Source organism: Dryas octopetala, chromosome 5, assembly GCF_963921425.1.
Source record: "Dryas octopetala chromosome 5, drDryOcto1.1, whole genome shotgun sequence".
Taxonomy (NCBI): domain Eukaryota; kingdom Viridiplantae; phylum Streptophyta; class Magnoliopsida; order Rosales; family Rosaceae; genus Dryas; species Dryas octopetala.
This window is the reverse complement of record NC_141370.1, coordinates 6,855,313-6,881,147: the sequence shown is the minus strand read 5'-3', so window position 1 is coordinate 6,881,147 and position 25,835 is coordinate 6,855,313. Positions and strand designations below refer to the sequence as shown.

At 37.5% G+C, this 25,835-nt stretch overlaps 2 protein-coding genes across 2 annotated transcripts; both read right to left on the bottom strand.

Annotated features, from left to right (window-relative positions):
• Positions 1-1,843: 1,843 nt before the first annotated feature.
• Positions 1,844-6,081, bottom strand: BRI1 (Leucine-rich receptor-like protein kinase family protein). The gene has a single exon (XM_086244392.1). It carries the CDS (start codon positions 5,798-5,800, stop codon positions 2,216-2,218), a length of 3,585 nt encoding a protein of 1,194 aa, XP_086100518.1. The 5' UTR covers positions 5,801-6,081; the 3' UTR covers positions 1,844-2,215.
• An 8,865-nt stretch (positions 6,082-14,946) lies between these two features.
• Positions 14,947-20,669, bottom strand: NST-K1 (nucleotide sugar transporter-KT 1). The gene is made up of 6 exons (XM_086244552.1): positions 20,453-20,669; positions 19,485-19,707; positions 17,914-18,098; positions 17,620-17,820; positions 17,070-17,231; positions 14,947-15,510 (listed from the first exon to the last, which is right to left on the bottom strand). The coding sequence occupies exons 2-6, from the start codon at positions 19,612-19,614 to the stop codon at positions 15,181-15,183; spliced, it is 1,008 nt and encodes a 335-aa protein (XP_086100678.1). The 5' UTR covers positions 19,615-19,707; positions 20,453-20,669; the 3' UTR covers positions 14,947-15,180.
• Positions 20,670-25,835: the final 5,166 nt, after the last annotated feature.

Below are 25,835 nucleotides of genomic sequence, written 5' to 3'. Positions count from 1 at the left end.
CTTGACTATTTAATGGCTTCAGACATGGGGGTTAAATTTTCCTTGTGACCTAGTTGTTTATAAACACATGTGATGTGGCTGGGGTAGGAACCCCTTATGGGTCTTTAACTATCTTGTGGGGCCCATATTGACCGCCTATTCCTGCTGGAATGATGTCATAAGTTTAACTAAGTCAATAAGCTTTTAACTATCAGAATAGGTCTTGAGATTGAATCTCATGGACAATAGTTGATTAATCAAAAAATAAAAATTAAAGAAGTCGTGTTCAATTAACTATAATTCTATTTATTTTTTTCATATAGAAAATGACTCTATTTAGATTAAGGTTTTTGACTAATAAGGGGCTAAGAGAATTTTAAGAGACCCAAAATCTAACATGTCGACGTTTTCAGTCATGAGGGATGATTCTCTTTAGGCAGTTGAATGCTCATACAAAAGTTTGTATATTTTTGCGATGCAGTTACACTTATGTAATCCTAATAAAACTATAAATTGTACATTAAAAATTCATAAATGTCCTAAAATATACTATTATATACCCAAATAATTTTTAGTAACTCCAAAAATTATTGTAACTGAATCTTTTAGTGTCACTATATTAATTGTGACTGCGGTGCAATTACACAAGAAAAAAATAAATAACATTCGTACGCTCGATGCAAATTGATTTTCGGTATGATTTTAAGGGAATTTTACCCTTAAAGTAATAATAAAAAAAAGACCATAGAAAGGTTTTTAGCATTTTGAAAAAGATTTAGCATTTCAAAACTAGAGTTTATGATGAAACCCTATACAAAACCTCGCATAAGTAGCTATATTTACAACAAAAATGAAATTTTAGTCCCGACCTGCTGATAAAGATATTGGGTTGTGTTCCAAGTCAAGATCTCACACAACAAGTTGATAATGTTCATCTTGGCAACAATTATTTTATGCGTTTTTGGAGGTGGGGGAGTTTTCTATGTGCTTGAAATAGAGTCGCACATTTTCCTAGCTGGAAGAGAAATTATAATCTTCTGGACCGAGAGCACGTGTGGTGCACCATTGCACATTGTCGATGAAAAAGAGACAAATTTTAATTGTTTATGTTAATTTGTTTGGGAGGGAAGAAAACGTTGAATCCAAGTGTTGACACTTATGAGCATGCCAATTTTGCTCCTACGGTTTCCAATTATGGGATTGTGACTTGTCTACGTATGGACCACACACTACAAATGTGAATGGTGAAAGAACTTCTGCAAACAAGTGTTTCAAATTAAGTGAAATGGTCCAATGCTATGTAACTGAGGATGTTTGGCATTCATAATAGTCTGTGTATTTGGCTCTGCCCTGTGGTAGGCTGGTAGATTCATTTTCATTAAATATGTGCCACATGTTTAGTCTCATCATTTTTTTTTTTTATATATTTTTTTAAAATTTTAAATTATTAACTTGATATACATTGTTGGCTCGTCTCTTGGTAGCTTAAGCTTTAACAACACAATGGTTGTGTACTCTCCATGTGCAGATTGAGGCTGGTACTGGCGAAGTGATTGTCTAACATGAATAACCAACTCTTCAACAAATTACAGAAAAAACAACAATAATAAAGTGTGCTTTTCATAAACATGGTGCTTAATTTGAAAAGAGAAAACCCGTTTTTCGGTAAGTAGCTCCTTTAGTCCTTCAGGTTTCGGTGCACTTGGTTCTGCTTTTAATTAATGTATTTGTTTCTCCTTTCAAAAAAAAAAAAAAAAAGGGATGTATTTGTGTTCTGGCATGAAATTATAGGCACATGGTTTGATATGGTACATCAATAAAATTGAGCAAAAGTTCAAATGAAAACAAATCAGGTAGCCTGAACTGAACTGTGAAGAAAGGGCCAAAAGAGCCCTCCACTTAGTCATCATCAATGAGGTCACAGATGCAACAGCTTCCTTTTTGAGGATTTGATCTGAATCCAATGCTCTCTTATAAAGTAAAGGAAAACTGAGAACCAAATTTAAGCAGCATAACAACTGAAGCTGTTTATATACACATTTATAACAAGTTAAATAACCTTCTATGTATAAATAACAAGATTACATACATTAAAATGGTAGAGGAACAGTGCAGCTCCACAGCATTTGAAGTGGTAAAGTGGGCGAAAATTCGGGGAGCTGAAAATATCATCTCCACCGTCTTGTTTCTTGTTTCTTCCAAAGAATTCACTTGAAAATTGGTTTAACATGTCAGGCTACTGCTTGCCTGGTTCAGGGACTTCTTGTATGCTCATCTCTACCATTTCGACTCCACCAAAACCTCCATCTTCGGTGGCTATGGTTGATTGGGAGTCCATCCCAGACCCTGCTTGAATTTCCTTGAACATTGCCATGACTTGAATCATTGTGGGGCGCCGCCAATGCCTATCATCCAAACAAGCACAAGCTACCTTTAAGTGCTGCAAAAGCTCAATCTCAAGGGTGGCGTCCTCTTTCATGAGCTCCGGATCAAAAACATCACTTATTTTCAGTTTAGCATGTTGTTTTACCCAACCCACAAGATTGTTGTCACCAAAATCAGCTGAATCTGTAGGACGTTTTCCTGTTAGCAGCTCAAGCAACACTACACCATAACTATAAACATCACCTTTTGTAGAGCATCTAAAGCTCTGGTAGTATTCAGGAGGGACATAACCAGGTGTGCCTGCTAGAGTGCTCACACTCAAATGGGTGTCCATTGCACTCATAAGCCTGGCCATCCCAAAATCGGACACCCTGGCTTCCAAGTTTTCATCGAGCAGGACATTGCTCGATTTCATGTCCCTGTGAATAATGTGTGGGATGCAATTGTGGTGAAGAAAGGCCAGTCCTCTCGCAGCCCCAATGGCAATCTTCCTCCTTGCAGACCAATTCAGCTTGATGCCAGCTTTCTTCGGGTCATGTAAAACATCGTCTAAGCTTCCATACTTCATGTACTCATAAACCAAAAGCCGTTCTTCTCCTACTTTGCAGTATCCCAGGAGGGGAACAAGGTTCCGATGCTTGATCTTCCCTATTGTTTCCATTTCAGCAGTGAATTCACGATCACCCTGTCCACTGATATGTATTAGTTTCTTGATGGCTACAACGCTGCCATCTTTCAATTGGGCCCTGTATACATCACCAAAACCACCAGACCCTATAAGGCTGTCATTGTGGAAACCATTGGTAGCCTCAAGAAGATCCGCAAAAGTGAGCTTCTGAAGGGGCTTCTCAAATGTGGCAAGGTTGATGCTTAAAGCTTCCCGGGCACCGGTTAGCTTCCATGCAGTGCCTGAGTGGTTACGACTGTCGACGTAAACATCAAGGCCTGGATCCTTCTTTTTTCGCCTTTTCTTGGTTTCAATAGCAACAATAAGCAAGCCAATGATGCAGAAAAGGGAGAACAGTAACCCCATTGCCACACTACCTGCCAGGGACGCTTGTCTCCGATGAGACTTCAGATGCGCATTTGCACTTGGCCCAGAAGCTCCCCCACATAAAGGTAAAGGGTAGCCACAGAGGCCTGAATTGTTTACGAATCTGTAGGCAGGGAACGTCTCAAACTGGCCCGTCTCTGGAATCATTCCAGACAGACGATTGTTTGACAGATCAATCTCCATGAGCAAGGAAAGGCCAGTAAGAGCTTGTGGAATAGACCCCTCAAGGCTATTGCTAGAGAGATCAAGAATGTTAAGGCTTGTCAATTTTCCAAGCTCTTGTGGGATTGCTCCAGATATATTGTTATGGCCCAAATTCAAAATATAGAGATAGTACATTCTCCCAATCTCTTTCGGAAGGCTGCCGGATAACTTATTATGCGAAAGATCAAGAAAAATCATAGACCCATTATGGTTAAATGTTGGTTGGATAAAACCTCCATACACCCTAGTGAAGTTGCAGGGGTTTCTTGTTGAAATCCTGTCCAACTGCCCCTGCCTAATCCCCGCAAACTCGAGCAAATTCCCTGCTCCATGGCACTCTTTACTTCCATCATTCTTGATATACGCATACCTCTTGGAAGCAATAAAATTCACTGCAATGTTGCCAGATTGTTTGAAAAGCGCAGGAGGGATTGTGCCATTCAACAAGTTGGTATTGAGATCCAACCATATCAAACTCTTGCAGTCACCAAGCTCCGGGGGAATACTCCCATAGAATGAGTTGTTACTGAGCTTGAGTATTGCAAGTTTTGGAAGCTTTCCAATCCACCCAGGAATCTCACCACTCAACTTGTTATTTGCCAATGAAATCCAATTCAAATTCGTGCAGTTGCTTAGCCCGAAAGGAATCCACCCGGTCAGATTGTTGAAGTCGAGAATAAGATTCTCAAGTGCCCCAAGGTTCTTTAGCTCTTGTGGGATTTCCCCCTGAAGCTGATTCAACCAAATGATCAAATCGCGAAGGTTTGACAAAGACCCCAAGCTTGAAGGGATGGTACCAGTGAGGTAGTTGAAGCTCAAATCCAGCGAAACAAGCTGAGAACAGTTGCTCAGAGTCGGAGGAATAGTCCCAGTAAACTGATTGTTCTGAAGGTACAACTCCTTCCAGCTGTTCCTGGTATCCTCACAGAGCCCGACAGGAATAGACCCAGAGAAATTGTTGGAACTGAGATCCAAACTCTCCAAACTGCTGAGCTTGGACAGAGAATCCGGCAAAGTACCATTAAAATTGTTAAAGGAAAGACTCACAGCCTTCAAGTTGCTGAGCTTCATCAAAGTCTCAATTGGCAACTCACCAGAGAAGCTGTTGCTGGATATGTCCAAGGACACCAACAAAGTACAAGAGCTCAATGCATCCGGGAACGTACCCGAAAGCTTATTCGAGGAAAGATCGAGCTCTACGAGAGCTGAACACGAATCCAATAAGCTCAGAGGAAACTCACCCTGAAAACGATTGCCTCCAAGTGAAAGAAAGCGCAGGTTCTTGGTTGGCATGGCTGGAATTGGACCAAAAAAGTGGTTGCTGGAGAGGTTCAAGAACGTGAGCTGCTTGCAGGCAGAGAGAGCGCGGCCAATGTCGCCGGAGAACTTGTTCCCGGAGATGTCGAGGTGGTCCAAAGCCTCACAATCGCCGAAAGAGGGAATACTCATAGAGAAATTGTTGGAGGACAAGTCCAAGTGCTCCAATTTCTTGCAGTTAGAAACGCCCATGTCGCCTGTGATCTTGTTTCCCTTCAAAACCAATTGCTTCAGCTCACTGCAGCCACCGGATATGATCCATTGCACCACGTTGGGGCCTGAAATCTTGTTGAACGAAAGATCAAGCACCTGGAGGCTGAGCCTGAACGCCGCGGTGGAGTCTCTGGCCGAGAAATCAAGAAGGTTGGATGAGAGATTGAGAGTCTTCAAGTTGGAGCAAGAACCCAAGTTGGCAATATCAGAGAGAGGGCCGGACAAGCTGTTCTGAGCTAGATCTATGGTGGTGAGCAGAGGGCTACACTTGGATTTAGCAGGGAAGGAAATGGAGCCATTGAGACCCGTTGATTTGAGAGTAAGAGATTCCAAGGAATCAAGGGTCATCAAGAAAGTGGAGACAAGGGTGAGATTGGTGGACAAGGTGACGACGCTGAGGTCTATGGAGGAAACCCTGGTTTGCTTGCAGACAATACCAGTGAAGGCACATGGGTCTTGGTTTGGGAGCCAGTTGGAGAGGACGGTTGGCTTGGGAAGAGAGGCTTTGAAGTTGAGGAGCTGCTGGGTGTCTTTGTAAGAAGAAGAAGAGAGTGTTGCAGAGAAGGGTTTGAGAGAGAGCAGGAAGAGAAGAAGGAAGGGAAAGAAGAAGTGGGAGTGGTGTGAAGAAATGGGTTTGTGGGGTTTCATTTTTTTTGTTTATCTTTCACTTTTGAGGTGCTAAAAGAGTGGGTTTGGTTTAGGCTCTGAGGTCTGCCATTAGAGAGAGCTCAGAAGCTAAGCTATACCTGCTGGTTTAGAGAGAGAGAGAGAGAGAGAGAGAGAGAGAGAGAGAGAGTCAAAGGGCCGAGTAAGGACGGTAAGAAGGGTATTTATCAAGTGGAGTGGAGGAGTGAAACAGCGGCTGCCCTGCTCACATGCCATGTGACACTCTCTCTCTCGCTCTTTGTCTGAATTACACTTTCTCTCTCTACTTTTTCTTTAAAAATCACCTTTTAAATCTGCTTCTTCTTCTTCATTCATTATCAATCATTCTTTCTTTTAAGTTTTAAGTTTTAACTCTCAGTTTTTCTTTTTCTTTTTTCTTTTATACAAATTGTTTCTTTGTCTCTCTAAATAGCAGACCACGGAGGCTTCAAAGTACGTGAAGTTTAGTTTGGCTGTTTAGGAAATAGGAATGGATCAATTTCTTAATTAATTGCAAAATTATTCTCTCTCTCTCTCCCTCCCCTAAAACTATTATCTCCTTGTCTCTCTAGCTTTATGGCTTTCTGCAATTCTGCGTACGTGAGAACTGAGATGAGATCAAAAGATAGATCCATCACTGTCAATTAATGAAGATTCCATCTATTAATCTATTGGGTCTTTTTTTTTTTTGGCCAATTAATCCATTGGGTCTTTTATTTAAGCGATCTTGTCAATTATAATATATACAGTCAAACTCTTTCAACAGCCTATTAATTGTTTTCCCAACAAAAAAAAACACCCCTACTGTTTTTCCTTGTAATTAAGCTTTATTCTTTTCCTTCTAATTAAAGTTTAGGCTTAATTGCAAGAAACATCCACAAATTTTTGTGTCATTCTCAGTTTGGTCTATGAATTATATTTTGTACCAAAATGATTCACAAAATATCAATCATGTCCTACTTAGTCCAGATCATCAACTCCATTTGGTTTTTCACGACTAATTAACATTTCGTGGATCATTTTGATACAAAATTTATTTTATAGACCAAATTAAAAATTGCGTAAAAATTTGTGGACCAATGTTGCAATTAACTCGTAAAGTTTAAGATCTATCCTACTATTACTTTCTTACCCATGTCTCATATATATGATTAAGAAATAGTGGAAATATGGATTAGGTAACAAATGAGACTTTTTATTCAATAAAACAAAAATTGTTTCATATACTGCTTTAAAGCGATACCAGCATCCTTCGCACACCTACTCCTCTTTCACTTACCACTGCTACCATACCTATTCCTCCATCTTCTTCGCCTGCAGCTCTCGTAGCTACTTGGCCCACACATGCCACACAAGCGCCAAGTTATCTCTGTGAGTATCATGTTGATATTAATCTTCCTTCATGTTTCTCCCCGTCATCCAACTCGGTCGTGGTTCAAACTATAGGTACTCTATATCTCATTTCTCATGTTTTTTCCTATAATCGTTTATCCCCCCAACATCGTGCTTTCACTATAACTCTTTCTGTCGAGACAGAACCTCGTTTTTTTTTCACAGGCTGTTAAGGATCTCAAATGGCGCCTTGCCATGTAGTAAGAACTTGCTGCTCTTGAAGCCAGTGGCACTTAGTCACTCCAATCCTTACCTCTGGGAAGAAAGCCATTTATTGCAAGTGGGTTTATAAGCTTAAACTCAAACCGGATGAGTCCGTTGAACTTTATAAAGCCTGCCTTGTTGCTAAGGGCTACAATCAAATTGAAGGATTAGATTATCGGGAAACTTTTGCCCTGGTTGCCAAGCATGTCACCATTTGCCTTCTCCTTGCCATGGATGCTACACAGAACTGGCATCTTCACCAGCTTGATGTCAATAATGTCTTCCTCTATGGTGACCTTGCTGAAGATGTCTACATGACTCTACCACCTAGTTTAGGAAGAAAAGGGGAGACTCGGGTTTCCAAGCTTCATAAATCATTGTATGGGCTCAAACAAGCATCCCAACAATGGTTTCTCAAGCTCTCCTGAGCGCTCAAACAAGCAGGATTTCAACAATCCAAAGCTGATTATTTCTTATTCGTCTGATCCCGAGATGGTAAATTTATATTTGTTCTTGTCTATGCGAATGACGTTATTTTGGCAAGTAACAATTTGCAAGATATAGAGGCAACCAAATCATTCTTAAAGCAACAATTCAAATTGAAATATCTTGGTCCATTGAAGTATTTCTTATAAGGGATTGAGGTCGCTCGATCTAATAAGGGAATTTTTCTCTTACAAAGAAAATATGCTCTTGAGATCCTTGAAGATGCAGGTTATCTCTCGCCAAACCAGCCTCATTTCCAATGGAACAAAATCTTTCTCTTAATTAGTTGATCTGATGGTGACTACATCAATGATCCTTCCTCATACCACCAACTCGTAGGACGAGTCATTTATTTAACAATGACACGTCCGGATCTCGTATATCTAGTTCATATTTTGAACCAGTTCATGGACAAGCCACGCGTCCCACACCTAGAAGCTGCCCAAGAACACACATGGCTAAGGTATTTTCCTTTTTGCCGCAAGTCAGATACAACTAAATACCTTTTGTGATGCAGATTGGGCTAAATGCCCAGATACCAGAAGATCTGTCACTGGATACTGCATATTTCTCGGACGGTCCTTAGTTTCTTGGAAAACCAATAAACAAACCACAGTACGTGTCACGGACCAGTGCAGAGGCAGAGTACCGCTCCATAGCTACTATTTGTTCTGAAATTACTTGGTTAAAGTACATATTGCAAGACTTGAGAATAAACCATTCACATCCTGTCAAACTATATTGTGACAACCAAGCTGCTCTGCATATTGCTTCAAATCCAATTTTTCATGAAAGAACAAAGCACATAGAGATTAAAGGAGAAAACTTCTCCTTATTCTTCTCCATTATTTTATGAGTCTTTTCTTATTGTCAAAATTGAAACTATGGGAACTAAAATAAAAAATCGCAAAAACTACAAGGACTATAGGTGCAATTTAGCCAACTTGTGAAAAATGTCATTGAAAGACTAATGATATGTAAAATTTATGACCAAAATCGCAATGGTTTGTGAGGTACATGACCAAAAGTGCAATGAAGTTGACAATTTAATGAACAGAAATGTTAACGTATCCTTAAATTAATTGCCAAGATTTATAAACTATAGAATTAAAATCGGAACAATTGAAACTACATAACCAAAATAAGAAAAGTTGAAATTACATGAACCAAAGTAAAACTTGACTCAAACTACATAAACCAAAAGTAAAATTTGTTATTTCATTGGATATTTCTATCATTTTTTATAGAGAGATTTGCACATTTACCACCCAGACTATAGGGGTGTGTGCATTTACCACCCAAACAAAAAAAGTATACTATTTGCCATCCAAATTTTGCGCCATGTAGCAATGTGGCACTTCTGTCATATTCCTTCCATTCTTCTGTTAAATCATAAGGATATTTTCGTAAAATCACATAAAAGGGTTTTTTTTTTAATTTCTCACAAAATATTTATTTATAACTAAAGTAAATTAAGAAAAACCAAAATTTTTAAAATTAACACCACCCGGCCCCTCCCCTCTTTCCGACTCTTGGTGACACACCGGTAATCTACACCATACCTCTTCCCTCCCCTCTCATCTCCTCTTTTTTTTTCTCTCTTCTCTCTCTTTCTTTCTCCTCTCTCCCTCTTTTTATTTCTCTTTGTGTGACCATTTGGGCCAATTTCGACCCTTCTTGCACTACTTCTGAACATCTAAAGCAAGGGTAATATAGTCAATGATATGCGGTGAGCTCACATACTCGCCGGCAATCGTGTTGCTGACGATGACAGTGGTGACTTGCGTGATGAGAGTTTTGGTTTCGAGATCTGCATTAAGAGAAAGAGGAAGAGAGAAAGAAATACTAAAAAAGAGAGAAGAAGATAGAAAAAATAAGAGAAAAGAGGAGGTGACGGTGGTGATCAAAGAGGAAGGTTGGGTGGTGGTGAAGTGGGGGGAGGGGTATTGGGTGGTTTATTCTTTTCTAATTGTTTTAGCTAGTTAAGCAATAAAAAATATTTTTATTAAATAAAAATTAGTGGAAAAAAAAAATTTGAAGCTTTCTAATTTTATACAAGGATAAAATAGGGAGTTTGGAGAAAAATTTGTCTAATTTAACAGAAAATGTGACATTGTTACACGGTGTAAAATCTAGATGAAAAATAGTAAAATTTTTTTTGTTTTGATGGTTAATGCATACATCTCCCATAATTTGAGTGGTAAATACGCAAATTACTCTATTTTATATTTATGGTTGCTAATTAAACTTTCCTTTTGCTTTTCTCTTTATCTAGTGAAGCAAAGTAGCAAACAGATAAGGTAGCGTGACCGAAGCAAAAAAGTGAAGTTGAAAATAGTAATTCTCAGAAATAGATAGTAATCAGTTTTTACAGTTATTTGGATCTTTTATCGGCAAAGGAAAAAGATGAAACTTCGCTAACGACATCTGGAGTGTTTGTACGAATACACACAAATACGAATACTCGCCCAAACTTTAACGACAACTGTCAAGGATGAAAAATTTATACGACGTGTCGTTCCTTGATTTGGAGTGTTTGTATTATTTTACTTAACAAATTGTTCATAATTGGGTTGATCGTTGATGTCACTCGAACAAATTCTTCCTTGATGGGGTTGATATGATTATGAGTCTGTCACCATCTCACCCCAATTCTCTTTCTCTCTCTATGTAATACAGGGCCCACACATACGTCATTTTTTCCAAGTGGGTCCAGGTGGGCCCAAGATGGGCCAAGGTTGCTGAGCCTCTCGTCCAATTTGCATAAATGGGCACTGAAAATGGGGAGATGGGTTGGAGTTGGGACTTGGAGAGGGAGAGAGAGAGAGAGAGATACAGAGATAAAATATGATGATGTGTTGATTTGGAGGAAGGGACCCAGAAGCTGCAATCAACACGTGCCCATGTCCACAGTGCGGACGTGGACCAATCAGACAGGATGGGTTTGACCCCAACCTCACCGACAGCTTGGCCAGCCTGTCACTGTTACCCTAGCTTTGAGACTTGAGAGAGAGTGAGAGAGAGAGAGAGGATTTACTATTTCCAACCCAATATTTACTGTTTTTTGAGTATAACGTTCATTAACGATTTTATTGCTAACGTGCGCACAGGGTTTTCGTTAGCACGAGTACACGACAGAAAAATAAAAGAAGGGAATATGAATGAATGAAAGAAGAGAAGAAGAACAAGAACCCCACACGTGTGCAAACACGAAAACAATTATTGCTGGTATTGCGGGTCCCACTCTGTGTATTACTCGGGCCTTTGCTACACTTCTCATTAAATGCGAAAATAAAAGGAGCATGAATGAATGATCCATGTCCAAAAATGTAATTGACCAAATAGTAGTACCACATGTGGGTGTTTTGTTTCTTCTTATTTGATGAGTCCATTTTAAGACGGTAGGAGAATTTACCTCTGTTTGTAGGAGGATTTAACTCCTCAAGATTCAAGCTTTAAAAATATGTTTGTATAAATATCACATGCTTATTCACTCATTCGTATGATAAAGTTTTCTCCATTCTAAAATTTATGTACGAAAAGTCTACGATGCAATCGTATAGTATGCATGTATTTTAATTCTTGAATATTGATGAGTTTAACTTATTTTAAGAACAAATTACAATTTAATACCTCAACTTTCATTTTGTGTCAAAATAGTACCTCCGTTAGTTTTTCTGTCAAATAAACCGTTATCTGCTAACTTGGCAGAAGTATTTTCGTCTTTACATGTTGTTTCAATTCAGTACCCCAACTTTGAAAACTTGCAAAAAAATACCTTAACTTTCATTTTGTGTCAAAATAGTGCCTCCGTTAGTTTTTCTGTTAAATAAACCGTTATCTGCTGACGTGGCAGGGGTATTTTCATATTTTTCTTTAAATTTAAAAAATAATAATATTTTAAAAAACTTTTGAGAAAAAATTTCTTAAATTTCTGAATATTTTTTAAAATTTCTTAACAAAATTGCTTAAACTTTTTTTCCCATCCCCCTTCCCCAACCCCTTCCCTCAGCCCCTCCTCGCCCCCCTACCCGACCCATCCCCCCTCCCACCCCTCCCCCTCCCCCTCCCCCTCCCAGACCCACCCCCTCCCTCAGCCCCAACCCCGTCGCTCCCCCTCCCCCCAGCCCCACCCTTTCCCATTCCCCTTCCCCCTCCCCTTCTCCCTGCCCGACCCACCCCCTCCCCTAGCTCTAACCTCGTCGCACCCCCTCCCCCCAGCCCCAGCGCCGTCGCACCCCCAACCCCCAGCCCCCGTTGCACCTCCTCCCCCCAGCCCTAGCTCCGTCGCACACCCATCCCCCCAGCCCCTCCCCTCCCCTCCCCGCCCCCACCCAGCCTTCCCACAGCCATCCCAGCTCACCCTAGCCATCATCCCCTCTCTCCCTGCCCGACCCACCCCCAGTCTCGTCGCCCTTTTCCCTACCTTACCCAACCCTAACCCCAACCCAGCCCCCTGACCCCTTACCTAAACCCCCGACCGTCCCCCTGCCCAACTCCCCCCCCCCCCCCAATTTGTTTTTTTTTTTTTAATTTATTCAAAAGTTTTTAAAAATATTATTATTTTTTAAATTTGAAGAAAAAGACGAAAATACTTCTGCCACGTCAGCAGATAATGATTTATTTGACAGAAAAACTAACGGAGGTACTATTTTCACACAAAATGAAAGTTGAGGTACTTTTTTGAAAGTTTTCAAAGTTGGGGTACTAAGTTGAAACAACATGTAAAGTTTAGATACTAAATTGTAATTTGCTCTTATTTTAACTATTAGGGTATACATTTTTCATCACTCTACTAGGGTTACAAATACCGTCTCTCTATTGCAATCATAATTTGAAAAAAAAAAAAAAAAACTGTCTATTTTTCGGTGTTATGTTTTTTTGGGCTGGTTTCTAATATATTATTGTTGGTTAAGTGTTGTTAATGAAGATTATATGATTAATTTGTGCTTTATGTTTGGTAGGAGAAAAGAGGAAGGTGATAGGTCCTCAAGGCAGTGGGTCTCACTTCCTTCTTTGTCTTTCTATCAAACACGAAGTACAAATGGGAAGTGAGAATGAAAACTAATGGCACACGAGAGAGATCACTAAAAGAGGGGTCATGTCTCCCCACCCCCACAAAATTATTTGGAGAGAGAGAGAGAGAGAGAGAGATTGGCCAACCCTTCAATTACAGTGAAGTAACTAAGCAAACCCAGCTAGCCCAAAGGATATACAGCTAATGGCTTCCAATTTGTTTTCTCACGACTTTATGAGTTTTGTCATTTGTGTCTTCTTTCAAAATAAATAATTCAAAACGAGTCTTAATCATAATCAAATATTGCCTGTAGCAAAACAGTATCCTCATCAACTTAGACATTGTGATGAAACCATCAATTTCTTGTCTATTTCCGCACAACTTTGTTGCCACATGCTTCCACAAAGAAATCTTAATTTAGGTTCATCTGCTTACATTTAGACTTGGTGTAGTTTGAAACTTAATTTGTTAATTCGCACATGTGGTAAAGAGTCAGCGAGAGATGAATTGTAAATTTGAATATCTCATAATTATTAAACTTTCACAAATGTAAAATATCTAAATTTGTTTAACACGTGTTTGCGAGTAATAACATATTTAAGATTTAATTTAAAGTCTTGTATTAGAAAAAGAGAATGGATGGTAGAGATTTTCCACCTTCCATTTAAAGAAAAAGTAGTTTTGAAACTTTGAAATGTAGTTTGATGTGCTTGAAAATCAAAATGTTAGGCCAGATCAAGCCAAGGTCATACTATCACTAGCTCAAAGGTACAAATTGTGGGACCAAAGCAGCTGTATATGAACCAAATTTTCATCTGCATCTGAATTTTGTGTAGAATTTCTCCATCATAATTTGATGATCAACCTCGGCATTCATTACATTGGGCCTTTGGGGATTTACTAAGTATGATTTGGTGGTAAAACTGTATATGCCATGCTCATTTTTATTTACTTTGTTAGGGCTTTGGGCTGTTGGCACTTTTTGTAGAAGGGCGTGCTACCCAGAATATAATGAATAATAACTATGCAGTTGATGATTGATTAGTCTTTTTTTTTTTTTTAGTTGGGGAGAAAGAGGATCAAACTTGGGCGCAAAATAGATAATTTAGCAACCCTTTCAACTGAACTATCCAACAACTGTGATTTGTATCACGGTCATGATTAGATCAACAAAATTAGGAGAAGTGGTAGCCTATTCCGTTTCCCAAATTCAGTCCTGCCCTCACATCACAAAAAGTCTTGCTTTCAACCACCCCCTCACATTCAAACTATCATATTTCGGTCACATCCAAGACCAGTTTAGTGAGGTGGAGGTGGAGCCTATAGACAACGGTTTTTGTAAAAATTTCTTACAAGAGACAGAGTGCAAATAGCAGAAGCACATTGCATAGCCAAGCATTTGCACTCCCACAGTGAAGTGGGTGAAGAGGCAACAATAATAATTCCATGCTGTTATGATATATACTAAAAAACATGCATCAACTTTGACCAAAGAGAAAGGAAGTGTTTTTCCCCACACATGCTACAACTTCAAAGAAAGCCCGTGATACAGAACCAGGTGACACAGAGCAGCTATCACATACCATATTTTTAGTCTTGCAGTATCCAACAATTTACTTTCATGTACGAATTGCATCATTCCCCATGCCTCCAAAACCATGTTTTATTGCTGTGAATAGTGTTTGTGTTAAATGGGCAGATCTGGGTGTATTGGGACCACCGTGAATGAAGCTGTGAGAAGCTCTTGTGGAGCTTCAATTACTCTGGATTCTCTCCCATGGTATACCGGTATACCCACCTAACATATATCAGGCTTTGAATAAGCTCTTTCAAATGCTGGTGATATGCAGTACAACTTATTGAAATCCAAGATCTGATAAATTCGAATTCATTGCATGTCTCACGTGTACAGAAAATTCATTAGTTCATGCCAAAACTGCATCCAAGGAAGATATAGGAATAGGATTTCTTATTCTGTCAAAATAAAGTTTACCGCATAAGGAGAGCAATCTACAAGAACAGGGTGGGGGTGGAGGAATTAGATGGTCTGAAATTGATTTAACAAACAAATTACTATTAAAAAAAAATGATTGTTGTACAAGGGAACTTTGACTTGAGTAAATTCAACAACACAAATATATGAGCTATGGTGAAAAGAAAAAAAGTATAAGAATTGAGGGATCTGCCTTCCAGATTTGAAGAGACTCCTTGAATCAGCTGACCTAATATGCCTCTCTATTCTTTCCATTTTTCCCACATTGTTTTCACAACATTTCACTGAATTCTATACCTTCTCATCCACTTCAGATGATTCTGATAAACCGCCGTTCTTTTGGGATTTGCTGCTTGGAATGGAATAGCTACGACGCTCCTTGCCTCCTGGCTTGGATGAGGCATTGCCATACCAGATCATTCCCATTATCGCAATGAACATACCTAAAATTACTTGATGATTGAGACCCTCTTTCCCAAAGAATATGAATCCTAAGATCAAGACTAGAATTGTCTTCATATGGCCAAGGACTTGAAACGACACAGCAGTAAATCTACCAATGCAGATGAACTGGCTGAGGTTGGTTCCTACCGCAATGGTGCAAGACAGGACAATTAATGACTGCAGAAAACAAATGGCAGCCAAATCACCAACTGTAGTCACAAGTCATAATTAGCTGTAAGCAAATGTATAAGCATGCATGCTACATACACGATTCCAGCCTCTAAAGGTTGACTTTCCCAACATGATCCACACACACACACACATGCACACAAACACAACTAAAATCAAACTTATCCCATTTTTATATGTCAGAAAAGAGCTATGGCATAACACTCTTTGTAAAGTTTGCTTAACAATCCAGGACTATTTTGTGGGAGGCATGATTGTTAAAATACAAGCACCTTGACTTTTAAGCATTTGCCTTAGTCTAAAATGTGTACAACCAACATCCATAAAAGTGAATAGATAATATAGGGGACCATGGGAGTGTGTAGCTCCCATCCATTTTTAGCACATTCAATCTGCGGCACAAGGCCATGTCAATCAGGCTGTCGGAGTGATCAAAAATAGGCTCTTAGAAAAAAAAATAAAAAAAAATCACCTGGGCACTTATGAAGGTTATCATGAAGAAATTGTGATGAACTTACATGAAAGTCGATCAATTTATACTTAAGAAGTATCAGGCTAAATGAAGTGTTTGTGTATCAATTTTGTTTGTAGAAAAATACCACATTCATGAGTGCTGGTATGACTGTATGGATGTGTGTGTGTGTGTGTGGCAGTTTGCGAGTGAGAGAGATCTATTTATAGCAATTCAATTGCAGGATATCGTGGATCGCTGCGTGCCACTGATCACATTCACCAAACGATGAAGACAACATGAACAACAGAGAAATGAGAGATGTTGCACACTGCACATTGTTATTGCATAGGAGAAACAAACTCCTATTGTTGAAGTTTAAGCATCAAAAGGTTTTGATCAAGATTGTGAAACAAAACCAATAAATGATTTATGCACTATCGGTGGCTTGAAGTGGTGAAGAGTTTTGTGCACCGATATTGGCTCCCTTTCTAGGTGACACAATATTGCGACGGAAAGATTGTTTCTTTTCCTAACAAATAATAATTATATTGCCAAAACTAATTGATTTGACACCATAAATTTCTAATGGAATCTGTCAAGAAAAATTTCAGGTTCACCAGACTAGGGCTACTCTGATTGAATAGAAGAGAAACTATCATGAAGTTACTATCAAATGCATTTAGTGCTTGATACCATCAAAAGGCAACATCATGAATTTAAGCAATCAAGCATCTAGCAAGATAGAATCATTTAAATATCCTGGAGGTGCAAACTTGTCATGGAATATCAAAAAGCTAATGGCCAACCTGATAAGAACAACACTATTTTCAAGGGGTGGTGTTAACTATGATATTGACAATTGAGAACATATCAAGAGATGCAGTCACAAAAAAAAAAAAAACATTGGTGTAAGTTTAGGAGCACATGCAACTAAGCATGAAAATGGGAAGGATATGATTCACATATCACATGCACATGTAAAGGCTAAACGAATCGTGAAGTAATGGACCCGATGTGAAGGCATGCTTGCTCAATAGAAAAATAAACCATACCAAACCATCTATGAATAATACAATTATCATACAAAACTTACCACAGACATCCAATGATAGTCATAAGCGTAAACTGTTTTATTTGTCAACCAGTAGTCCAGAAAGGGGCCCACTATCAGCAAAGATGCAGCTTGTACTGGTGCAGTATGCCCCAATAAGTTGAAAGATCCAAGTGAATACTTCCGTTGAAGAAAGTGTACATACTGCATATACATAGATATTGAACAATGTCAGGCAACACAAGGGATAAATAAAATCAGAAATGAGAAGGTGGGGCTTGGAGTGAACCAAAATGAGCCAATCCAATCTTTCATTAGGAGATTACATAAACACAAACTGATCCTGATAATCAATATCTCCCAGCCCAGCCCATTTAGAAAGGATGGCTATTATATTATGGTTGGTTAAACAATTTGAACATTTATTAACTGCATACATATCAATATAACAGATAAAAATAATGGAAACACCAATGATGTTGAAACTGGATCCATCCAGGCCCAGGAGGCCAGGACTCACTTAGCTGCCCCTAACCCATTTCATCCTGGTGCTATCTATAGAAGATCGTCAATTCAGTTAAGATTTACTTACATACTGTTGTAGGGCAGTGCTCCAAACTGCCACTAACGCAGCTATAAAACCCTTGGCATTGACACTCACATCAGTAACAGTACAAACTGCAACACCAAGGAGAACCAACGATATGCTAAGCTTTGTGTCCCTTGAGTATCGCACTTTGTCCAAGACAACTTCTAGAAAACATGATACTGGGATCATAGTCAGCTTTGCAATCTGACAATAAAATTTGAAAGCAAAAGAATGTTTAATTTATGAAAACTATATCACCAAAAGAGAGTAAGCATTCACTAGTTTGCGAACACTTACCTGATAGAATCCCACAGAGTTCCACATTAAACTCACATTCATTCCAACTATGGAGAAATTTGCAAATAAAACAAACTTCAAAAGCTCAGAAAATGGAAGCTGAGAGGGCTGGATATATCCCAGCCACTTAAGGATAACTGTCAGTAAGGTTGTTGTGGCAAAATGCAGACCCGTTAATGTTGTAGCTGCATTATATAGAGCAAAATGTCAAGGTGGATGAACATCTTCAGGAACATTTTCTACAAAATGAAATTTTCTGTTTCTTTTGAAGCAGCACTATATTACACTATGAAGCACAGACACTTCTAGAATGTGGCCATGTCTATTACACATCAACAATACACCTCGGACAAGTGTCCACATTATATAATATTTTATTTCCATCCAGAATTATTGCAGACTTGGTAATTTTTCCTTCAACCAAAAAGAAAAAATATTCCCAAAGTATGATTCAAAGCTTTTTTCTAATTTGGGAACAAGTACACAAAATAGCTACTATGATAAAGACAGGCCATTGTTTTGGCCCTTACAACTATAATATAATGAAACTTAAAATAAAATGGTTTGATCGTAATTACATATTCAGAAACTTAAGTAATAGCGCAACTCTTCACATCTCATAACTCCCCACTTAGAGAAAACTTTTCACACTATTAATAAATTTAAATTAGAATAGTCCAAATCTTATAATATTGTTGTCAGCAATCTATCTTATTTAGAAAGCTGAATTGTTTGCTCATCATCCCTACATTTTGATCTTGCTATTGGGAGGAACAAGGGGATCTAGAGATTACAACAAATTGGAGTAAGATCTCCATTACAAGGCAAAGACCACAAGTGTACAATGAATTGGAAGATCTCCATTAGAGAGAGATAACTATTTGAACCTAAATCATCAGGTAGAATTAAAATTCTACAGATATCTTATAAAAATATATAATTACATATTGTCCTGCCCATGCCATGTTTATGTCCTCCATTTTTAGATTTGTCCTTTCACTGTGTCAGTTGTGTGGTGTCCGTGGTACATTGAGAACATATTTATGTTTAAGAATATATTCAAAGATATTTAAGGGTTAATAGATCCTTACTAAGATTGATTATGCGAGTTTAGTTTCAATTCGAGTTATGCAATGAACTCTTTCAAAATTCATGTTTCCATTACTAAGATAAATACAGATATAGTCCACTTCTTGAGAGGGATCCCTCTTTCTGAGAAAAGTAAGGGATCGTATTGTTAGGGCCCAACTCGCGATGTGGTCCAACAATTCAAACCTCCATTTTTTTAGTGCATTTCATAAGCTATGTCTACAAACTGCTACTCAAATATTTATTTGACATTCTTAGATTTAACTAACTCAGGTGATAAATTGAGAACATTTCAAATATTATTATAAAATAAATACTTTGTTTACCCCATTTAAATATGATTCTAAGGAATACAATCCTAGAAAATTGATAGATCTTATAAAAATAAAGCAAGGGGAAGAAAATAATCACGGAACTTATTAGATAGGAAATGCAAATTAAGAATTTAATTCAGTGGATAAAATATGTCAACAGAAACACACCGAAACTGAAACCATATGTGGCCATCAATGATTTATTGACAATGATTATTCCGACAGATGTGACAACATTGAACAGCCATGAGGCAGCATCAAGAGTCGCCTTCCTATCAGCTTTGCCTGCTGAAGACATTTTTAACCAATAGCTTCTAATTGATCCCCAGATTCTTCACTGCTCACTCTTCATAAAGCAATATGCACGAATATCATATACCAATAGTTCTATCTGTAAAAGACAATATGTTAATTATGCACAAAACAAAAGAAATCAATATGAAGCATTCTCTTTGCATGTAAATAAATCCCAGAACAGACACTGCTCTCTTAGAAATACTATACAAGATTATAACTAGCTTATTTACCAATGTATATTGAACAGGTAACAAATTAAATGAAAAATGACAAATCTGTGGGACAAACTCTTAACAAATCTCCCACCCACATGGTCAGATTTGAAGGAAACCCATCAAAACTTTTCAGCATCTCTTGACAAACAACAAACTTAAATCAGCAGTTTCCCATTTAAGTAATTCAAATTAACCACACAGCCACTAAAACTGCCTAATTGATCCCTGATTTGAATTTCTACTCTAAGATAATTCAAAAAAATGAAACATAGATTTTCAAATCCATGAATTCCACTACAAACAAAGAGAATACAAGAACTACAGTACAACACAAAAGCAAAAGGGAGAAGAAATTTCACAATTGAAGCAGCATTATCACTACCCCCAAACAGATCGATCGAAGGTTTCAGAAAAAAATAAAATACAAAAATTTGAAAAAAAAAAAAACCGATGACAGTCAATGGAAGTCAAGCAGCAATCCAATTGTTTCGACGGAGTAGAATTTCCGGGAAACAAGTTTCAGAGAATTCATCTTCGTTCTTTTGTGAGTTAAATTTCCCGGGAAAACGTTTTCCGCAGAAATGGAAAAGAAGAAGTGCGAAGCTGAAAGCTGAAAGCACGAACCTGAGGGAGGAAGGAGGTTTGGAGAAGGCCTCGGGAATCGCGCAGTTAAGAAGAGGAGTTTGAGAGAAGGCCAAGGATTCAATGGCGTTTGTGAGATTGAAGAAGGCCGTCCTCCTCGCCATTAAAGACAGAGACTGAGACGTAGACTGTGAGAAAGTGAACCCCAACTCTCCCTACCTCTACGTTTTTCTTATTTTTTAATTGTTTTTTAATTGGGTTTAGACTTTAGTCTTTAGAGTAGTAGCCAGTAGGGAAGAGTGCTTTGTTTTGTGCACATTCCGTGATCTGAGGAGAAAGGGAATATTAATGGCATCGTTTTGGGTAACAAAGAAATCTCATACACTCTGTTATTTATTTATTTATTATTTTATGTGTACAAGATTTTAGGTAGGTTTTTAATTCCTGTAATCTTATCAGGTAAATTTAATGATTTAAAGATGATAGTGAATTAATAAAAAAAATCTATAGATAGACTACCTGCTAAAAATAATCGAAAACGATCAACTTTTAAGAGTTTGCGTCAAGCATAGCATTCCCTCACTTCACACTCGAGAGTACGAACATTGGCCTTGTAACTTTTAGTCGATTACAATTTATACTTATATAAAAAATAAAAAGTGTAAAAAAAAATGATTATAATTGTCATTCACTAATATAATTGCTTCTGCCTAACAATTATAAGTGTGTTCAAATGCTTATAATAAAGGCGTTCGAATGCTCACAAGTAAACTTAAATATTAACTATAAATTTTTTGTTAATTTAAATATTCAATAATGTTTACCCGCTCATCTATTTACCCATAATTGAATTCTAATGATTATAACGGTCCATATTTAAGGCATTATTTAAAGATTATTTTTACAAAAAATTAGTCAAATTGAAAATTGTTTAGCCAGTGTATTACTGTCAACATCGTTTCAATTTTATTATTTGTCTACACAATTTAGATGATCAAACAAATACAAATTTGGCTAATTTTTTTACAGAGACAATTCTTAATAAGGGCTCTAAAAAATGGACGATTCCAATCATTGAATACATAGTTCTATTGTCAGCTGAATTTTCATTACTTTTTAGATCACTATGGTTCTAAGTATGTACAAATAGCATTACTCTATGGTGAAGATATAATCATTTTTGTTTGAATATTAGCTATAAATTTTAATTTAGATCACTATTTATAAATTTTTTTTTTATATAAAAAAGTAATGCTATTTGTACACACTTATTTAACCACCTTATGTGGCAATTGATGTGGTGATACTATGTAATTAATGACATATATAAGTATATATGCAAATAATTAAAACTTAAAATTCATATCAACTCATTTTATTAATTGACATGACATGATCAAATCAGCTACCACATAAGGTAGTCACCTAATGTAATCAGATAAGTGTGTACAAATAGTATTACTCAGAAAAAGAATATATTTGAATATTTTTACTTGTGGGATGGATAGTATTACTGAAAATATATGAGATATTGTCACATTTATTAGATCTTAAAATTTGGAATTAACATAAGGACCATTAACACTCTTCTATCAAATTATATGAATATTGTGGGGTTCGAATTTAATCCTAATTCGATCATTGTTGCCGTTAACACTCTTCTATCAAATTATATGATCGAATATTGTGGGGTTCGAATTTAATCCTAATTCAATCATTGTGTATTTGATTACTTGGAAACCCATAGGTTTTCGATGTGTTTATGATGGTGCACATGAGTGTCATTTTCTTTCTATGTTTGCGCCAAAAAGGTCCTTTTCATGTTCCTTTCACTATTGTTCATGTGGCGATAAAAACGGGTTTGGCGAAAGCTCCAATTTTGCATTATGATGTCCAAGTTGAACTTTCCACTTTTTTTTTTTGGCCATTGGAACTTTCCACATTGTTTTGGCATAATATGTGTATTATGAAAGATTCTTTTCTTTGGGTCCATTAATTGGTGCCTCATTATGTCCTCTTTTTCAAATGGGAAATTGGGATTTTGCCTAATAAATGACAATTTCATTGACTCTAGCTCTTCAAAATGATTTTCAACTTCATCTCATTCTTTCTACTCTCCAATATTGACTAATTGACTGATCCCTTTGTTTTTGGTTTAAGAAACCCTTTTTCTTTAAACTTGCTTATTAGAAACACAACCTGTCTCTACGTGCCATTTAGTGCCACAAATCAGATCTAGGGGCTTCATTATTTTAGACATTGTTATCTCATATCACGCTATTCCCTTTTCTTTTTCTATTATATATGTAGCATCTTTAGGTGACTCTAAAGTAAGAGAGTTCCTTTACAATTTGCAATCGACTTTTGAAATTTTATGCACTTTGTGGCTTTATGAATTATCATAATGTGACCCATAATTATAGTAGTGTGGTGGTGGTGGTATTCTTTCTTCTGATTCTTCTTTTTTTGCTTTTTTATTTTTATTAAGAATGAGATATTCTTGTGTCCTATTATTAACATTCATATTAGGGAAAAAAAAATATATATAATCATACTATGAAATTATGTCTTTTGTTATTTTCTCTTTCTAATGTACTTGCTCTACATAAGGGTGAACAGCACTTTATTTATTTATTTTTATTTATCAAAAGCTTATACATTAGACGAGGGGTTTATTTATTTTATGTATTTGTTTTAGATCAAAGTTCATTTATATTATTTATGCTACTGATCGCTGAGTGCTGACAAGGAAAAAGAATAACTGATATTGTCTTTGCTCTTATTCAAAAAAGAAAAAGCAAAAAAAAAAAAAAAAAAAAGGTTAAACAACGTGAAAAGCAGTCTCACATCCGACACAATTAATGAACCAAGTATGAATATTCCTTTTATGCAAAACGAACTTAATTTTTTAGTGCACCATCTTTGTCAGGTGTATATATAGTCAGGGTGTATGAATTCAAAGTTACGTAAGACCAGGGATGGCCTAGCCTTGTAGGCTGGCTAGCTTGGGTGGGAGAGGGTGAGGGCTAGGGCCTAGGGGTCGACTAGGGGAGGATTGGATAGGGTGGGGATGAGCTATCAGTTAAACTTAATGTTAATAATTATAAACCGCATAGTTAGTGATAAAATCTCTCATAACCTTCACCCAAAATCTAACTCTCTTATAACCCCCAACCTTACACTTAATATTTTCCTAAACCCCCTAGTCAACTAATACCCAGTCAACTTTGACTCCCCATATTTTAATTTTCCAGTTTTACCCCTTTTGTTTTATTTTCATTTTCAGCCAACTAATACTCTCTCTCTCTCTCTCTCTCTCTCTCTCTCGGTCTCTCCTATCTGTTGCTCTCTCCCCTCTGCGTCTCTCTCTCCCCGCTGCTGTCGCCGGCGCGTGCGCCGCCGTCTGGCGACGGTTGCCGGCGAGACCGGTCTCATCACACTCGCCTTTCCTTCCTCTTCCTCCCTATGCCCTCCACGTGCCGTGAAACTAAACGTCGACGCCAGATCAGGTCTAAGCAGATCTGAGCTCTCTCGCCGGCGATCCGTCAATTCCGGCGGCGACGAGGTGTCGGACCGGTTGGGTTCTTCTCGCCTCTTCCTCTTCTATCTATTCATGGCCTTTTCTTTCCCATAAAATCCACAGAAAACCAAATGCAGCCCGAAGTCCGATCGTCATCTCCGGCGGTGACTTCGCGATTCCGGCGACGTCGCAGCTGCTCTTCACTTCCAGAAGCTTTCTCTCGACGTGGTGAGTGTGATGGTGGTCTCCGATTCTCCAACTGACCACCGTGGACGGCGAATCGACTCCGAGAAGGTCCGAGACTTACCGCCGCCATTGCCGGCGATTCCGACGGCGGATTGAAGTGGTTCCGGTCCCATTCTTCTCCCCTCGACATTCTTTCTCTACTGGTATACAAATTTGTGTTCAATTGCCTCGAATTTCAAAAGCCCTAATTTGAAAACCCCAACCTCCGCTGCTGCCACTCTCGGAATTCGGCGGCTCCGACCACCCATGGTTAAGATTTTGGTATGAAAATGCTCATCTCTCTGAGTTCTTTATGTTTGTTAAATCAATTCTTTGATTTAGATAATGAGATTGAAATTCTTGTGAATCTGATTTATAAGTATATTTGTGAACTGATTTGTAAGTATGTTTGTAAACTATTTGTGAAATGTTGTGAAATCTGATTGTGAAATTGATTCACAAACATTTTTGAAATGTACAGTTTGCGAAATAGATTTTGTGAATCAATTTGTGAAATTCTTGAAATTAAACAGTTTCAGTTCGTGAAACTGTTTAATCAATAAATTAAGTAAATTTGTATATACTTATAAATCAATTTGTGAAATTCAGTTTCACCCCAAATTCAGTTCTAGCTTAATTATGTTAATCAGATAGAAATGTGGGTTTTTTAATTGATTTATAAGTATATACAAATTTACTTAATTTATTTATTAAACAATTTCAGTTCGTGAAACAGTTTCAGTTCTTGAAACAGTTTCAGTTCGTGAAACATGAGTTTTAAATGAACTTTGAATGAAATTATGGTTCTGAAATATGATGAATCAAATTTGCAGGTAGAAACAGATCGAGGCAGTGGCGACTGTCGTGTACTCGTCACGCGTGAGGTGATCGGACGACGTTGTATTGTTGGCTACTCCTCTCATCTCAATGACTTGTTGTATTGTTGGTTTTTTTTTGATAAGGTTGCTGTGTTCATTTTAGTGAAACGGAATTCAGTAAAGGTGTAACTGTTTTAGTGAAGTGTAATTGTTTTAGTAAAGGTGTAATTGTTTTTTAATTAAGGTGTAATTGCATTTTAGTCGAGGTGTAATTGTTTTATCACTTAATTCAGTTTCAGTAAGTGAATTCATAACTGAATTCTTCAATTTAGTGTAACTGAATTTCTGAAATTCAGTTTCAGTGTAATTGAATTTTTGAAATTCAGTTTCAGTGTAACTGAATTTTTGAAATTCAGTTTTAGTGTAATGAAATTCAATTTCAGTGTTTGATTTTAGTTTTAGTGAAATATTGAGTTTTAGCAAAAACTTCAATTCAAAAAAAAAAAAAAAAAAAAAACAGTTTCACCAAAATACAGTTACAGTGACGTCAGCATGCGTCAGCATGTGTCAGAAGGGTAATTTAGGATTATAAGTTTTAGGGGATTTTGAAAGAGTTTATAGATGGGTGAGGGTTTAGACAAATTTTTTTGGTGAGTAGGGTGTTTAAAATTAGGCACTAGTTAAACTTACTAAGAAATTTTGAAAAAAAAAGGGTGGTGGGATATAACCTCTACAACCTTTGAGGTAGGTTTAAACTAGTCTTTCAGGCACGTGGGCTTTCTTGTAGCACAGTCTTTTGGCATGCGAGTTTCCTTCATAGATATACACACACAAAAAATCTCCAATTTTGAAAGACATTTAA

Bases quoted from the DNA above. Each gene is read 5' to 3' on its own strand.
- BRI1 (XM_086244392.1), bottom strand. From the start codon at position 5,800: ATGAAACCCCACAAACCCATTTCTTCACACCACTCCCACTTCTTCTTT.
- NST-K1 (XM_086244552.1), bottom strand. From the start codon at position 19,614: ATGTCTTCAGCAGGCAAAGCTGATAGGAAGGCGACTCTTGATGCTGCC. The intron at 17,232-17,619 runs GTAAGTAAATCT...ATGTATATGCAG, and splicing joins GCACTGCCCTACAACAGTAT to TATGTACACTTTCTTCAACG. The intron at 15,511-17,069 runs GTAAGTTTTGTA...TGTTTTCTGCAG, and splicing joins ACTATCATTGGATGTCTGTG to TCATTAATTGTCCTGTCTTG.